The 16,876-nt window shown below is 35.5% G+C and overlaps 3 protein-coding genes and 1 pseudogene across 4 annotated transcripts; 2 read left to right on the top strand and 2 right to left on the bottom strand.

Annotated features, from left to right (window-relative positions):
- The first annotated feature begins 5,757 nt into the window (after nucleotides 1-5,757).
- Nucleotides 5,758-7,695, top strand: LOC18607698 (cytochrome P450 84A1 pseudogene; annotated as a pseudogene). Its single transcript, XR_016024538.1, has 2 exons — nucleotides 5,758-6,720; nucleotides 6,924-7,695. The product of XR_016024538.1 is annotated as a cytochrome P450 84A1 pseudogene (transcript).
- A 987-nt stretch (nucleotides 7,696-8,682) lies between these two features.
- Nucleotides 8,683-9,897, top strand: LOC18607697 (allene oxide cyclase, chloroplastic-like). Its single transcript, XM_007041977.3, has 3 exons — nucleotides 8,683-9,091; nucleotides 9,192-9,313; nucleotides 9,405-9,897. Exons 1-3 carry the CDS (start codon nucleotides 8,860-8,862, stop codon nucleotides 9,804-9,806), a joined length of 756 nt encoding a protein of 251 aa, XP_007042039.3. The 5' UTR covers nucleotides 8,683-8,859; the 3' UTR covers nucleotides 9,807-9,897.
- A 643-nt stretch (nucleotides 9,898-10,540) lies between these two features.
- LOC18607696 (coiled-coil 90B-like protein (DUF1640)) lies at nucleotides 10,541-13,446 on the bottom strand. Its single transcript, XM_007041976.3, has 7 exons — nucleotides 13,159-13,446; nucleotides 12,768-12,899; nucleotides 12,613-12,672; nucleotides 11,358-11,434; nucleotides 11,212-11,268; nucleotides 11,047-11,113; nucleotides 10,541-10,965 (listed from the first exon to the last, which is right to left on the bottom strand). Exons 1-7 carry the CDS (start codon nucleotides 13,297-13,299, stop codon nucleotides 10,846-10,848), a joined length of 654 nt encoding a protein of 217 aa, XP_007042038.1. The 5' UTR covers nucleotides 13,300-13,446; the 3' UTR covers nucleotides 10,541-10,845.
- An 881-nt stretch (nucleotides 13,447-14,327) lies between these two features.
- LOC18607695 (uncharacterized) lies at nucleotides 14,328-16,680 on the bottom strand. Its single transcript, XM_007041975.3, has 5 exons — nucleotides 16,376-16,680; nucleotides 16,093-16,262; nucleotides 15,473-15,536; nucleotides 14,763-14,832; nucleotides 14,328-14,643 (listed from the first exon to the last, which is right to left on the bottom strand). Exons 1-5 carry the CDS (start codon nucleotides 16,551-16,553, stop codon nucleotides 14,532-14,534), a joined length of 594 nt encoding a protein of 197 aa, XP_007042037.3. The 5' UTR covers nucleotides 16,554-16,680; the 3' UTR covers nucleotides 14,328-14,531.
- Between the last annotated feature and the right edge of the window lie 196 nt (nucleotides 16,681-16,876).

Raw genomic sequence — 16,876 nt, 5'->3', positions numbered from 1 at the left:
GCGGTTTGCGGATGAAATGGCTTTCTGAACTTATCGACCTTGCATTCAAAGTGACTCACTATCCAGACGGAAAGAAGCTGTGCACATCCCACAAATCGTCCCTCACCTTTTCTTCGACAGTAATTCAGTGATCTGAGAGTTTCCGCTAGAATAGAAGGCGAAGGATTGGCCTTGTTGACGACTTGCTCGAAGAAGTCTATAATTCCGACTTCTATATGTCCCAAAACTTTGGGGAAGATCACTAGCCCATAAATTGCCAAGGCCATCACAAGCTGTCCTTGCTCGGTGTCTCGTTGCTTCATGATATAACCACGTAGAAAACTCCACGGGATACATTCATTGTCCCCTTTTTTCCTTAGGTTCTGATCAACTTCCACCGAAGTAATACCCATCATCTTGGCTAACTTTCGCCTGTGTCCGGTCTTCTGTCCTCTCCAATATATCTTGTCCGGATTATCGAGATCGATTTGCAAGAGAGCCGAGTATTCTTCGATCGTGGGGACCATATCCACCTTATTGAACACGAAACATCTATACGACGGATCCCAAAATTGCACAATGGCCTTCAACAACTGTTCATCTACCTGGACCTTAAGGAGTCGAGCAATGTGACCATATTTCCTATCGAAATTTGCCCGAGTGGTAGCCCCCCACTTATCCCATATGTTGAGCAAATCGGTGAAGTCGTTCTGTTTGAGATCAAGGTGGACCCTATCAGGTAGTGATGAGAAGTGATCCTTTGACAAGCAATCTCCTTCACTTTGTTGGGTACTCGCCATATGCTGAGTCACTTGATAAATTCCATCGTAACTGGAGGATGGCCATGACGACTCCATGTATGCAATTGGATCTACTCTGTTAATGGTTGTCAGGTGACAAATACTTTTCCTATTATGATGCAAATATGCATATGACAAAAAATTCAAGTTAGCACTACAAACAAAAATTCCAAAAGATGAATGAAAGTAATTAGTAACCTGATACCTTTATTATTCGCGGAGAAGAATTTAGAACAAGGGGATTATGAAAATTCCTTCATGTGTACCTAGTCAAAAGGTATATTCTCACGGGTGAAGCTCTACCTAAGCAAAGGCGACTCTCGGTATTCTACATGCTGAGTTTGGGTTGAAAATGGAGCTAAAGGTTCCCAAATCGCTCCTCACTGTCGTCCACACGGACTAGTAAGGCACCCCGATCCTCACCCATTACAGGCTTCAAACGGACTAGGTTCGATTTGAGTGGGAGTCTTCACTAGCCCATGCGGAGGTTATCACCTCACGAGAGCGTAGCTACTTAACTCCCTCCTAATTAAGGATAAAGCCCGGGTGGAAGGCTTATGCATGAATGCAAGATGTGTCGATGTGTGAGAAGGAATATACCGACCTTGGATCAATAATTTCACATTCCCCTTATCCTAAATTTCCCGCAATTATTAAAATAGTGAAGTAATAATAACAAACAAATAAATAAATGCACTAAACAAAAATATGCAAAATTAATGCTAGGGAAAACAACAAATTATTTAAGGCTTAAGATAACTTATGATTAATTAATGGCTTGACTCTCGAAGTCCCCAGTGGAGTCGCCATCTGTCGTGACGTGCGGGTCCGGGAACCCGTCCGCCAGACGCGGGGCGAAAATTAAAATCTCAAAGTGTGGGAGTCGCCACCAATCTTTTTTATCTAGGTGTGATTGGTCACCTATTAACTCGATTCTTAATCGACGAAGCCCTAAATTAATTTTAGGTCCGTCGAAAGAACGAGAACTGGTCCACGTTTTTTAGAGATGGGTTCGGGAGTGCGATTACGCACGGAGAAGGGTTAGCACCTCCGTGACGCCCGTTCTACGAACGGTACCATTTAATCTTAAGTTATCTTAATATAGCCTTTTCTTAGTTTAATCCCTATTTTATTAATTAAATTTTTATTGAATTGTCAGACTGAGTTTTTCACTTGGTCTTACGTATGCATATGATGCAAGCGTAGAATGATGTCGTGACTTGTTTATTTTATATGATGGAGTCGGTAATCTTTTATTGGAAAATTATTCGAAGACTATCCCAACGCTTTGGTGAAGTCTCGAAATTCTCCTCACCTAGAGATATCCCCGGAAGAACTCGTCTCTACGAGCTCCTCGGGGAAATCCCATCATCGGGATTCCCGCGCCATATGCAAAGTAAGAGTGGCGTGCAATGACAGTGTAAAATGATGGTATCTATATGCACGCGTTTATTGATTGTTTAAAAAATTTTGGTTATTTATTTATTATTTATTATTTATTATTTATTATTATTTATTTATTATTTTTATATATACTTTATTTTTTGGTTATTTAAATCCATGTTTGTTGTTGGTCAATTTTTACTTGTTTACAAAGCTTATCTAAATAATCAATTAATTAACTTTTAAATGATTAATTTAACTTTGTTTAGTAATATTTATTTGAATTAACAAAATCTTTCTACATATATTGTTTTCTAACAATAACTATTTGACTTAATGGGTTTTGAAATCTAGAGTTCAGATTTATCCCGACGCTTCGGTGAAAATCCGTCTCGAACTTCGCACCCGAAAAACATCCACCCGAAAGAGGCAACTCTTTGCCCCTTTTTCAAGCAGAATTCTATTATTGAATTAACTCAAATTAACCACTTGATTTTTTAATACTTGTAATTTAATATTATATTGTACATTTTATATATTCATAAATACTTAGAACATTTTATTTTCTCTTGCCTTTACAACTAATTATATTTTATTCTCATTTTTTTATTTCTTTTCATTTTTTAGACCCATTTCTATTATTTATTAATTATTTTATACATATTAAAAAAAACTAAGTACTTTCTAATCTTTCATTTAATTAATTAATAAATTTTTTTCTTGTTCATTCTCCTATTTTTTTCGGGTGCGAAGTTCGAGACGGATTTTCACCGAAGCGTCGGGATAAATCTGAACTCTAGATTTCAAAACCCATTAAGTCAAATAGTTATTGTTAGAAAACAATATATGTAGAAAGATTTTGTTAATTCAAATAAATATTACTAAACAAAGTTAAATTAATCATTTAAAAGTTAATTAATTGATTATTTAGATAAGCTTTGTAAACAAGTAAAAATTGACCAACAACAAACATGGATTTAAATAACCAAAAAATAAAGTATATATAAAAATAATAAATAAATAATAATAAATAATAAATAATAAATAATAAATAAATAACCAAAATTTTTTAAACAATCAATAAACGCGTGCATATAGATACCATCATTTTACACTGTCATTGCACGTCACTCTTACTTTGCATATGGCGCGGGAATCCCGATGATGGGATTTCCCCGAGGAGCTCGTAGAGACGAGTTCTTCCGGGGATATCTCTAGGTGAAGAGAATTTCGAGACTTCACCAAAGCGTTGGGATAGTCTTCGAATAATTTTCCAATAAAAGATTACCGACTCCATCATATAAAATAAACAAGTCACGACATCATTCTACGCTTGCATCATATGCATACGTAAGACCAAGTGAAAAACTCAGTCTGACAATTCAATAAAAATTTAATTAATAAAATAGGGATTAAACTAAGAAAAGGCTATATTAAGATAACTTAAGATTAAATGGTACCGTTCGTAGAACGGGCGTCACGGAGGTGCTAACCCTTCTCCGTGCGTAATCGCACTCCCGAACCCATCTCTAAAAAACGTGGACCAGTTCTCGTTCTTTCGACGGACCTAAAATTAATTTAGGGCTTCGTCGATTAAGAATCGAGTTAATAGGTGACCAATCACACCTAGATAAAAAAGATTGGTGGCGACTCCCACACTTTGAGATTTTAATTTTCGCCTCGCGTCTGGCGGACGGGTTCCCGGACCCGCACGTCACGACACCAAGGCTGTGAACAAATTGGGATTCCGTTCAGGGTTTGGGCCAATAGAAACATTATGTACCGTAGAGCTTAAGATTTGGAGATTTCTACACAGTTTAAAAGTACGAGAAAAGGAGACAATTTATTTGTTTGAAGGACTGCGCCTTGTTAACATATGAATAATGGACACAGGACACACCATGCAGCAAGTGGATTTGATTTGAGATTTGACAAACCGATGGGCTTGGGGGGTACAATTCTAAAGAATATCAGGCCATGGTCCTGAGGAAACAACTGACCTTTTATTCCTTTTCTTTTCTTTTTTTAATTAAGATGCGAAACAGCTAAGCTTTTGATTGTATAATGCTGATCAGAATCGTCATCTCCAGGATAACCAGCTCATCTCGAACCTCTAGTGCAAATTCAAGTATAATAAACAGTGAAACTCTTGCATCAATTAGTTTAAAAGAGTATCAGTTGTTCGATTCCTTGTCTCTTATATGCTGTTAATATAACCCCAATTCCTTCTAATTTATTCATACATCATATCGAACACGGCAAGATTCTTGGCAAGATTGTCTGGGTTAGGCAAAAAGGAAACTCCGGGTAGGTTGAGAATAGGCAAGGTTTTTTGGCCAGATTGCAAGAGAATAATGAGCAGGAAGACTTTCCCCTGTTTATAGAAATTGTAATGACCATTTTCTAAATTTGTTGGTCATCATAGTAGCAAATTAGTTGATCAAGGTTATCGTATGCTGATCAATTTGCATGGTTAAAACAAAAAATGTCATTGGTCACAAACCATATTCCAACAAATTGTCCCACTAATACAGTAAAATTGATAGATCAAATCATATATAGTACTAAAATTTTAATTTATTGCATTCGAACATTTGATTAATTGATTTATGCATAATTCTTTTGCCTAAAGAGAAGGGTTCAAATCCCTTCTCTCTCAATTATAAAAAAAAAAAAATCATATATAGTACTAATTAAGTTATCATTGGAAGATTTCCTAAGATAGAAAGAAAGGTAAGCTAAAACCATCAATGGTAGGCGAATTAATAATGACAGCAACAAGGTTGAATGCCAACTCATCTCCTTCTGTTACTACCACAAGATATTCTTTAGTTTCCATCAACAAAATGCTGCTCTTAATTCATATATCCTTCTATGACAAGCAGCTAAATAGATCCAATGTTATGGTCCTAATGAAGACTGTGCATTTAATAATTTACATTATCTTCGATCTACGAGACGTTAACAACTCAGAATGAACAATACTCACTAGAGTTGGTGAGTTAATATGAACCGTAACAATTGGTATTAGAAACAATTACTTATTAGAACCATAAGGACCTAATTAAACAAGTTAGTTTTTTTTTTTCACCAAACAGAATCTAGCACGTTTTCCACCTATCAATGTAGGAAGCAAATAAAAAGAGAAAAAGAATCTGTAAAAGAAGCAAACAAGAAAAATGGCTTGTTCCAAGCTAGGCAATTCACTCTGGGCTTGCTAAATTTTCCAAATTGACTCTGTGCCTATGGTATTTTGTTGGAAACAGCTGGTCACCTTGTGATTGTTACCATAACAACGAAAGGATAGATTGTTTGTTGATGAAAGTGATTGTCATTGTTAGTAAGGAATGATTGTCCAGCCTAGTGGAGCCCAAAAGTTATTTGGACTTGAAGATAGTGGGAATGGAAAAATCAAATTAAAAAGAAATAAACCTCCAAATGTAGAAAGAAAGCTACCATAATCCTTCTACTTCCTTATTTCAGCCTCCACTCTTAACTAGTTTACTAATTTGCAAGTGTCAAGGGCCTTATATTATATTCCCACTTGAAAATTTCAACCTCAGTCCCTTTGTGTAAGGCTAGCTCTCGCAAATTATATCCATAAACCTGTGTAGAATTCATCCTTTCAATGGATTTCCTGCAAACTCTAGCATCTCTTCAATCTTCATCAATCTTCTTTCTTCTTTCTCTCTTGGTTTTCTTCATTTTCGTGTTGTGCCGCAGCAGGAAAGTCGCATACCCTCCAGGCCCTAAAGGGTACCCAATTATTGGCAACATGAACATGATGGACCAATTGACTCATCGTGGGCTAGCTCGGCTAGCCAAACAGTACGGTCAGGGCGGTCTACTCCACCTTAGGATGGGCAAGCTTCACATAGTGGCTGTGTCTACGCCAGAAATGGCCCGAGAGGTCCTCCAGACCCAAGACAGCATATACTCAAATCGGCCCGCAAACGATGCCATAATCTACTTGACCTATGATAGAGCTGATATGGCCTTTGCCAATTACGGCCCGTTTTGGCGTCAGATGCGTAAGATCTGTGTCATGAAGGTCTTCAGTCGGAAACGAGCTGAGTCTTGGGCCTCCGTACGTGAAGAAGTGGGCTCGACCGTCGAAACCGTGATGAAGAAACTGGGTTCCCCTGTTAACCTTGGCGAGTTGGTGTTTGCCTTGACGAGGAACATAACTTACAGGGCAGCTTTTGGGTCGCTTTCACGAGACGGGCAAGATGAGTTTGTCAAAATCTTGCAAGAATTCTCCAAGCTTTTTGGAGCTTTTAATTTTGCAGATTTCTTCCCATGGTTGGGGTGGATTCATGGGAAAGAATTTCGCAAGAGGTTAGTCAAGGCTCGGGCATCACTGGATGGGTTCATTGACCACATCATCGATGAACATTTGGCAAAGAGAAAGAAATATGGCAAAGATCATGACATAGAGGAAGACATGGTAGATGAATTAATGGCTTTTTACAGCGAAGATGTTTCCAAAGGAGATTATGACGAGTCGTCCCAGCCTACGATCAGGCTCACCAAGGATAACATCAAAGCTATTATCATGGTAAAGAATTACTTTAAATGTTAGAAACATGCTTACCACTTTTTCTTTCTTTATTCTTATTTGGGTGATGATATGATATTCACAGTTAAAGCTATCAAATCTATTTCAATAAATTTCTAATTAATTACTTACCAAATAAAGTGATTTGTTTATATATGCATGCATATTTCTTTATTCAACTACTATATTTACGTCTATGACAGGACGTAATGTTTGGTGGAACTGAAACCGTGGCATCTGCAATAGAATGGGCAATGGCGGAGCTAATGAAGAGCCCCGAAGACCTCAAGAAAGTCCAGCAAGAACTCGCCGATGTAGTCGGGTTGAACCGAGTCGTCCATGAATCCGACCTTGAAAAATTAACCTACCTCAAATGTGCCATCAAAGAAACCTTACGCCTCCACCCACCAATCCCTCTCCTCCTCCACGAGACGGCTGTGGACTCCGTCCTTGCCGGGTTTCGAGTACCTGCCAAATCGCGTATAATGATCAGTGCTTGGGCTATCGGGCGTGACCCGTCTTCATGGAAAGACCCGGATGCGTTCAAACCAAGTAGATTTCTGAATGACGCTGCACCTGATTTTAAGGGTAGTAGCTTTGAGTTCATTCCGTTTGGGTCGGGTCGGAGGTCTTGCCCGGGAATGCAACTGGGGTTATATGGATTGGAGTTAAGTGTGGCTCATTTGCTTCATTGCTTTAATTGGGAGTTGCCTGATGGAATGAAGCCTAGCGAGCTTGACATGAACGATTTGTTTGGACTCACTGCTCCTCGAGCGAGCCGACTCGTCGCTGTGCCGAGTTACAGGTTGAGTTGTCCATTCCCTGGACTGGAAAATTAATGGGGTTGAAGAAGTGGTAGTGGACAAAACATGCAAAACAGAAGCAAGAAGTTTAATTGAAGCTATGGACTTATGGGGTATGGATGAAAATGGGTTTAGTCATAAATATTATTCTATGTTGTTCTTTTTAAGTTAATTATGCAAAGAAAATGTTGGTAGCTTTTCATTTGTTTTGTTTTGTACAAGTTAATCTAGAAAATTGATTTAATGTAAGATAGTTTTATCATACATTTGATATATATCAATAGCAACTTAAGTCATATATCAAATAGCAAATAATTGAGCTTATTTATGGGTAAAAATTGGCTAAAACTTTGCTTAATTTAAGCATATATTACTTATTTAAGGATGAAAGGCAAATCAAGTATTTTTTTACCAATTTTGTTGGGTATATTTTATCAAAATTCAAGGAGATTTGATTAAATAGTAACCCTTATGCATGTACCTGAAACGAACATACATGTATATATTACAAAAATCAACAAATCATTGACATCATATTAAAGGAAATATTTTATGAAAATTTAAATAAATTTTTATTTTTTATTTTAAATTAAATATATCTTCACGATTAATTAACAAATCATTGACATATATTAAAGGAAATATTTTATCAAAATTTAAATAAATTTTTTATTTTTTATTTTAAATCAAATATATATTCAAGATTAATTAAACTGATGTTAGTTAAACTAACACATGATCACATGACAATCTCAACCTCCACTATGACAAGTTAGCTTGATATTTTAATGTAATTTAAATATAAAATGATAAATATTATTTTGAATAACGAAAACTAGTCAATTATTAGTTATAAAAAATTATTGATTTAAAACAAAAATATAAAATTTTGATCGAATGCAATTAAAAAATAAAAAAAAAATTAAAATTTTTTTAAAGTATCATACCTAAATTTTTTAGTGATTTAAGGTAAAGATCATGTTAATTATTCATAACCGCTCTTAGTATGCATTTAAAATTCTAAAGAATATTGAAATATATATATATATATGTTGATGAGTTCTTCAAGAACTACCGAACCAAAGTTTCGTTCACATTTTTGCCTCTGCCTAAAAGATAAGTAGTATCCATACTTTTGCAGGTGAAGATGGACGTTTCTTTTCGACTATCCATGCACAGTTTGTAACGTCATCCATACAGTTAAAGTTCTCTACCTCACAGAAAACAACTCCAACTCTTCGTCTATATACTATGAACCTCTCCAACACTTTCTTTCAATTTCTCATCAATTAACTTACTTTCTATCTCACAACAGCTACCACGAAAAGCATCAACCATGGCTTCTTTAACCTCTGCTTTGGCAACTACATCTCCTTCTGTGAAGCCACATTCTTCTTCACGGACCAAATCACTGTTGCCTGTAGTTTTCAAGCTGATCACAAACCCAACTTTAAGTAACAGCTCCAAGCTTTTCACTTCCTCCACAAACTACAACAGTTTCTCAGAACCCAAAACATCTTTCACTTTCAAAAGTCACGCCATTCCATCTAATAATAACTCAACACCCTGTAATTATTCGTATCATTTTCTCTGTGTGTGTGTGTGTGTGTTTGATCATGTGATAATGATCATTTTGGGTTTTCTGATTAGGTGTCTTCTTTTGTGCAGGCAAAGTCCAAGAACTGTATGTGTATGAGATAAACGAGAGAGATCGTGGGAGTCCTGCTTATCTAAGTTTGAGCCAGAAATCTGTCAAGTCTCTAGGTGATCTTGTCTGTTTTAGCAACAAAGTAACTTTCTTCGTCCTCTCTGTTTCCTTTTTCCCATTTTAATACTTTGTTCTTTCTTCCTCATCTCTTTTTTTGGGTTATTTTATTACAGCTGTATACGGGGGATATGCAGAAACGGATAGGAATAACATCGGGGATGTGCATTCTGGTCCAACACAAACCGGAGAAGAATGGAGAGCGTTACGAGGCGTTGTCCAGCTTTTACTTCGGCGACTACGGTCACATGACGGTGCAGGGACCTTACATGACCTACGAGGATTCGTATCTGGCTGTGACTGGTGGGACAGGGATCTTCCTTGGGGTCATCGGCCGGGTTAGGCTGCACCAAATTCTGTTCCCTCTCAAGCTCTACCATAGCTTCTATTTGGAGGGCATTGCAGACCTCCCCGAGGAGCTGCTTGGGGAGCCTGTTGAGCCCAACCTAGAAGTCGAGCCCAGCCCTGCTGCACAAGCTTGTGAACCCCATGCCACCATTGCTAGTTTCACTGAATAATTATGTTAACCATGATCTCAAGTAAAGGTTGTTTTAGAATTTATGGGTTATTTTTCTCCTTTTTCCTTGTCCACGACCTTTGTTTTGATAATCAATGCGATTGGCAATAAATAATTTGTTTTCTTGCCCATGGTCTGCTTACGGATATTTTTTGGTTCATGGACACTAACACGGTAAGCACAATTCCATTTCTAATATACATTCTTCAATTTAAATAATTTTTTAATGATATACAGCATGTTTTTTTTCTATTTTTTGGGCACACAACTTAAATTGGCACTTGTATATATCATATTCATGAATAAATGGTCAACATTATCATGTTTACTTTTCCATATCCAAGAAAGAGCCAATAAAACTAAAAATTTGACTCTACACGTTGACCCTTTGATGTAGCATATACGTTCTTCTTATTTACCAAGCATTTGGATTAGTCTTACAAAAGGAGATGTAAATAATATGTCAAAACAGAAACCACAATACTATCAGCTGCAAGGCTGGAAGAAAATGGCATAGTTCAAATGCTAACTAGAGATCATAGTTACCCGCATTAACACTATAATCAAATATTCTCACACAAAAAATCAAGCAAACTAATTGTAATAATCTCACTTTTGGAATTCTACTACATTGACATTGACATATTTCAAACATATTTTTATTCATGCATATGAAGTAGCCCAAAGTAATCATGAAAGACCAACTTTAAAGTGTTGAGTGATAAATTCGCACCATTGCCTGACCAATAATTTGTTGCTTTGATCATACTTGAAAGAAGGATGCAAAGAAATCTTTTACATGATCTAAAAAGAATGGATCATGCTACAATATCTCCTTTACCTTCCTAGAATGGCATAAAATCATACCAAGTAAGCAGAGTTACACACAATAAGTAGTGCTTAATTCTAAAAGAAGCACTAACAATTGTTCCAGATCAACTGGGATCCATCAACCAAGTAATTCCCCAGAAATCCAGTTGCCAGAAAAAGAATGAAATTTGAGATTTATATAAGTGGCATTACTAAAAACAAATGTCCTGCTACATCAGGATGCGGACTACAGCTAGCCCAACTGCAGATATGGAAACAAGGGTACCTATGCAGTACTTAATCACATCATACTTTGCAGCTTCCAACTGGGCTCTTAAAGCATGAATTTCCTATAGACAGTTCAAAGGATAAGGTTAATATTGTATGTCAGCATCTAAACACAAATTTTCAAACAAAATAAACAAGCTCACCCTATCTAGCTTGTTTGTCAGGTTGTTAGTTTCCGCATTCTGATTGGCTAGTTCATCACGTATTCGCCTAAACTCAGTTCAGAGTTAAGAATATAAATGATTGTAACAACTGAAAAAAGTAACTACGGTCATGCAGGAAAGCAGTTTAAAATTAAGTCTACTTACCCTCTTTCAAGATTTAAATCCAGACGCTGGCCAGCAGTGACTTTGTCAATTTCATACCTGTTTGAGATACCCATTATATAAAATCAAGTCATCAAAATATTCAGAAAAAGTAAGAAACCATTTCCATTATACTCCATACAATATACCTTAGTTCACTTCGCATTTTTTCTATGTCACCCCGAAGCTTTTCAGTTTCACGTTGCAGCATAGAAAAATGATGCTCCTGCAATAAAAGAAAAACTCATAAGAAACCACAGGACTATAAGTATTTGCAGTATATCCATCTGATAGTCCACTATCAATGACAATTCAGAATATATGAACAAAAACTTAAAAAAAACAAACAAAAAAAAAACATTTAGAATTGCTTATTCTGAGAAACACATATTTACATGAGAAAAAGTGAATAAAATCTAATGGCCATCAAATAACACTAAGCTTGTAAAGGGCATGCTCCACCATAGCAATAACAGAACAATCTCAACTAAAGTAATCATCAGTAGTACAACAATAGAATGAGGGAAGGCAATGATCAGGTCCCAACAATTAAATATTTTAACCAAGTGAGATTGATAGGACCAAATTAACTAAAATAATTAAAGATAAAAAATTTTAGTGCATAGATATATGGATGAAGTTGCTGATTAGGAATAAATTTATAGATAATGGTGCATATCGATAGACTGATACAGAGAACTACTATGAAGTCTAATCATATGAAAAACCTTGCTACTATGAGTTCAAATTGTCTCAATTGGCTAGCAATTTCAAAATTGATCTAATGGAAAAACTACCAAAAAACCCTTTCCATCCCCATACTCATTCATCTTAGAATAACTTGTGGAATAAAAACTTCATATATTATCAATTGCTAAGCATATGAGATCCAAAACCTCATTGTTTTCCTCTGTTGAAATATCTTTGACCTAAACTTTAAAATATCCATCTGATTTCAAGTTACTACACCTCCCTGTATTCTTCTCTAACCTACACTTCACTTTTGATACAAGATTTGTTAATTGTCATCTTCATATTCTCCTTCACCTCTTTCCTTTTCTACACCTTAGCCGTCATCAAGAAAAAAGAAATGCAAGAGAAGAAAGTGCTGGGACAAAAGGGTACTAAAATAGCAATTAGAAGCTCAAGTACCCTAAGCCTAACCCAGCCTCAGAACTAGCAACACTGAAAGTTGACACACAAAAAAAAAATGGCCATGATATCATTAATTCAAATCAAATGAGCTGTGACAACAAATAGTTTCTGCCAATAACAACATTTGTAGAGAATCCCAAATACTAAAGTCTGTAAGAGATTGATTGAAGCGTACAGTTTCAGTCAAATGACAAGATCTAAATATGAAATACACACATGATAAAAACTGCTGCTATAGATTAACAGTACCTGAGAACTTTTTACTTCAGACTTAAACTTGGATAAATTGGCTTCCTGAAGCATCTCGGTCTACAAAAATAAAACAAAGCAAAAATAACACTAAAAACGATAGTGATTGAAGAGCAGAAAACAAAAGCAATGGAAACAAATAAAAACATCTTTGCCTTCTGCATTTCTGCTTTTGAAACAAAAGAATGTGACACATTCTCCAAGCTGTCATTTAACACTTCAGTTATTGCTGCTGTTATTGCCTCCGCTTGTTTTGATGGCACACCTTGTGCTTCCAAACTTCGAACCTATATGATAAAACAACTCAAAATTAAAAAAATAAAAATTAATTTTGAAAAATTCTACTAGGTTAAAGAAATATATATAAAAAAAAAATCAACCAAAAGTTTTCAACAAAAAAACCAAAATCTACTCGAATTAAACCTACTATCTCACGTTGATTTTCATAAGTAAACTACTATTACAACTCTATTTCTCAGTTCTCTCGGCAACCAAACAGCAAGTTCTAAGAAAAATAAATAAATAAATAAAAAGAAAAAAAAGTACCAGAGCCAATGTATCGACGAGAAAGGCACGTTTTCCGTTGGACTTAACGAGTTGAGAAATCTGCCGATATCTAAACCTGTTAATTAGGGAAGCTGAATGCGCATTAAACCCTAACTGAACCACGCGCTTACACGCGCTCATTTTTTTTTTGAATCACTAAAAAATCCGCTACCGACAAGGGAAAATCAATGCAAATTGGTTTCACAGAAAAGAAGCAAAACTCGATATTTTTTGCAAGTAAATAGATTGAAGGAAGGAACAGAAGGAATCAAGAAAAGAGGGCGCGGGGAAGAGTTGAAAGGCAATACGAATATGTCTACAGGCGGCGAACACGCGGGGTTATGATGAGAAGGTTGGTTGAAGAGGAGGAAGTTAAAGTTGAAAATTTTGGGGCAGCACAACTGCTTGCTTGGGGAGGCTTTTTTTTTTTTAATCTTTTATGTAGGCTTACTTTGCTTGCCCAAAACGCACCCGCTGCTCACCTTCTCATCCAAAAGTTTAAATAGAAGTAGGCACCTTACTCTTCTCTTTTTTTTTACTACTAGTACAAGAAATTGCTGCAAAGTCCTGATGACTAAAGAAGAATTATTTTTTTTGTTTACAATTCTATTTCTTTTCCCTTTTTTTTAATTAATCGAATCTTTTAAAAAATATATATATTTTAAAAAAAATTAAATTACGTAATAAAATTAAATAAATAGTTATTTTTTATATTTTTATTTCTACCTAGTAAACTTTTATGATTATCCGTTTATTTGTACATAACCACACTTACGAAGGAGTGGGAAAACAATAGCTAAATGAAAAAGTCAAAAATTTCAGCCCACCATGCCTCATTTTTTTTTTTGTTTGGAGAAAAAATGGATTCGGATGCAAATTTTCTTGTAAAAAAATTCTTATACCATTTTTAATTGCAAAGATCATATGCATTAAGAAGGAAGTATCTAAAGGCTAAACTTGAAAACAAAACGCATTCTTCGCATGCAATGAATTAATTACAAGAAATTAAGAGCATAAGAATTGCAATGAATATTCTATGCATCAGTGGTAAACATTAGAAATTTCCTAGCAGTTAGCAGGGTCTCAGTATGAAGTTAGGGCTATCTTTGTAACAATTACAGCTGCTTTGGAGGTGGCAGTTCATTATAGTATCAAAAGGTTGAGCTATGTAAATAAACAGGCTCCCATTGTTGGAGTGACTTCATATACTCAAGTAAAAGGTGTTTATTACAACAGTCAAATCCTTCTTCCCCCCTGCTCTGAAGAGAGGGTACTTGATTTAATTCAAATTGGAGACAAAAAAACAGTAGAATCATTATAAGTTTGTATTAAGCTTCCCTCTCAAGTATATATCATAATTGTGCTCAGCAATCTCACTTTGGTCGCCTGTACAGAATGTCATCCAGACTTTCTTTTATGCGGTTTCCAATTTTATTCAGATTCTTGACAACACCTGCTGCAACAAGCCCCGCATTTCTCTTAAACCTGTATATTCAGTAATCAACAATTCAGGATTCTGGTCTTTTATTGGATAATATATATTAGGCAGAAACACATAATTATCTTTTACGCATCAAGAATTTCCAATCTCAATCAGTGCTTGCCTGTTATAGTACTCGTCTCCTATTGACTGCGTTGACTTGTGGGTTTGAGGTTGAGGATGTCCGTGGATTTCTATAAAAGAGCAAATATAAAAGACCACATTATTAGAACAGAACATAAATCAGTACTCATCTCCAGCTCAAATCCTATGAATCAAATTGGTGGAAGACTGCCTGGATCGGTCTGCCCCTATTCTTATCTCCCTACCCTTAAATTTAACTATTTTCCCACTCTCTTCTATCTCTATTCTTTATTTCTCTCTCTTTTTCCCTCCCTTGTTCTGCATCACATATCTCCTCTTCAGAAGATGTTTCAAACAAATCACCACACCCAAACAACAAAAACTGTTGCTCCTACAAACTTTCTGATCACCAATTAAACTCCATCATCTCTGCTTCTACCTTCTTAATGAAATTGCATTCCTGAATCCCGTTTTTGGTCACACTTAACCTAAAACTTTTAGACTATAAAAGGTAATCCTCCAGATTTCTAACAGGTAATAAACTCCAGCCTCAGTCTCCTCTGCTACGATTATATCATCCACAAATAACATGCACCAAGAGATAACATCTAGAATATGTTCCTAGCAAGTTCCAGCAAGAACTAGTGCAAAGAGGGAAGGACTTGATGTATATTATTGGTGTAACTTTATTCTCACAACTTCCTTAAAAAAAGAAAAAAAGACAAAATTTGAACTGAATGACTTCAATACCTTTGCTTTTATGGATATTGGCAGGAATATGGTCAGCAGATGCAGGTGTTCTGTCCAACAATACCTGAAGCAACAGATAACCATAGTGGAATATGATTTGACAGAAATATAACAGACATAAAGATAAGAATTTAACCACTTATATAAACATATTTTATAAGGGAAGAAATCTATTGAAAATATGTGAGATAATGCTCATCATCCATTTCACCATTTAGGAAAACCTAGATTTTTTTTACAGGTAAATCAACATATGATTGAGTAGCCATATCCACTATTTTAATAGGTAATTTACAAATCACCTGACATGAATGCAAACTAACCACATAAGAAATTTGAAATTCATAAATATTCATATAGACTGAGAATTGATGATTTCCTCCAACTGAGTCCTAAACCCTTTGAGCATAGGTATGCATGTAGCAACATACAAATCAATAGACAATAGACACCCTCCCTCCTCGTATACGAATTTGTTGCAAAAATTCACAACCTCCAAGCAATTCAAATACAAAATATACTAGTAGTAATACGTTGCCAAAACTCACAGTCTACAAGTTAGACAAATACAAAATATATGCATTTAGGAGGAGAAAGAAATAAAAGACGAGAGGAAATACCTCGAGACCGACACAGAATGGTAATTCAACTGGTTTATGAGCCTGATCAGTTGAGGAATCTTTGTTATCTAAGTAAACGGAGTAACCAACACAAGCATACTTGAAATCTGTAAGAGTGCGGCCTTCCTTGGAAGCTTCCAACTCAGATTCCCCAATCATGTAGCTGGGTACTATCATAAGCTTCATTCAGTACATATCATTTTTTTTTCCAAAATTTCAACAAATAAATCGAATAAATCAAAGCAATCAAACGAAACATAAGAAAAGAGTGTGAGAGAGAGACCTTGTTGGAGAGTCTTAGGGATGCCAACGCAGGTGGGGTTTCGGGATTTGGATTTAAGAGCCGAAGAGTAATAAAGGCATCCTTTGCATGATTTCCCCTTGGATCCTTGGCTTTGATTGTTTGAAGAATTAGGGTTTGGATTCTGGATTTCGCTCTTTGCGTCTTCTTTGTTGCTCATCGTTGGCTTTGATCGTTAGGATTATCTCTCTGCGTCTTGTATGTTACAATGACGGAGGAGGAGATTGGTCTACTGATACCGGCTCGTCCTAGGCCCTTCGTTTTTGGGCTCAAAAGAATTAGTGCTTGTTTGATTTTTATTTTTTTCCAACTTATCTATCTTTAAAAAAAAATTAAATTAAACATAAATTTTAAAAAATCTTTAAAAAAAATTTTTTTAAATAAAATTTTAAACATAATTTTTTTCTTTTCTTTTTAAAAATATAAAAAACTTTTTAATTTTATTTTAAATATATCTTTATATGTTAAATATAATTATAATAT

This window comes from Theobroma cacao, chromosome 2 (genome assembly GCF_053813885.1).
Source record: "Theobroma cacao isolate CCN51 chromosome 2, ASM5381388v1, whole genome shotgun sequence".
NCBI classification, from domain to species: domain Eukaryota; kingdom Viridiplantae; phylum Streptophyta; class Magnoliopsida; order Malvales; family Malvaceae; genus Theobroma; species Theobroma cacao.
This window is presented reverse-complemented; position numbering and strand designations above follow the sequence as displayed.

What these genes read in the sequence shown, in the direction of transcription:
- LOC18607697 (XM_007041977.3), top strand. Translation starts at nt 8,860, where the DNA reads ATGGCTTCTTTAACCTCTGCTTTGGCAACTACATCTCCTTCTGTGAAG. An exon ending in TAATAATAACTCAACACCCT is followed by an intron (nt 9,092 to 9,191) that starts GTAATTATTCGT and finishes TCTTTTGTGCAG; the next exon opens with GCAAAGTCCAAGAACTGTAT. An exon ending in TTGTCTGTTTTAGCAACAAA is followed by an intron (nt 9,314 to 9,404) that starts GTAACTTTCTTC and finishes ATTTTATTACAG; the next exon opens with CTGTATACGGGGGATATGCA.
- LOC18607696 (XM_007041976.3), bottom strand. Translation starts at nt 13,299, where the DNA reads ATGAGCGCGTGTAAGCGCGTGGTTCAGTTAGGGTTTAATGCGCATTCA. An exon ending in TCGTCGATACATTGGCTCTG is followed by an intron (nt 12,900 to 13,158) that starts GTACTTTTTTTT and finishes TTTATCATATAG; the next exon opens with GTTCGAAGTTTGGAAGCACA. An exon ending in CTGAAGTAAAAAGTTCTCAG is followed by an intron (nt 11,435 to 12,612) that starts GTACTGTTAATC and finishes CTTTTATTGCAG; the next exon opens with GAGCATCATTTTTCTATGCT.
- LOC18607695 (XM_007041975.3), bottom strand. Translation starts at nt 16,553, where the DNA reads ATGAGCAACAAAGAAGACGCAAAGAGCGAAATCCAGAATCCAAACCCT. An exon ending in CCCTAAGACTCTCCAACAAG is followed by an intron (nt 16,263 to 16,375) that starts GTCTCTCTCTCA and finishes AGCTTATGATAG; the next exon opens with TACCCAGCTACATGATTGGG. An exon ending in CATTCTGTGTCGGTCTCGAG is followed by an intron (nt 15,537 to 16,092) that starts GTATTTCCTCTC and finishes CTGTTGCTTCAG; the next exon opens with GTATTGTTGGACAGAACACC.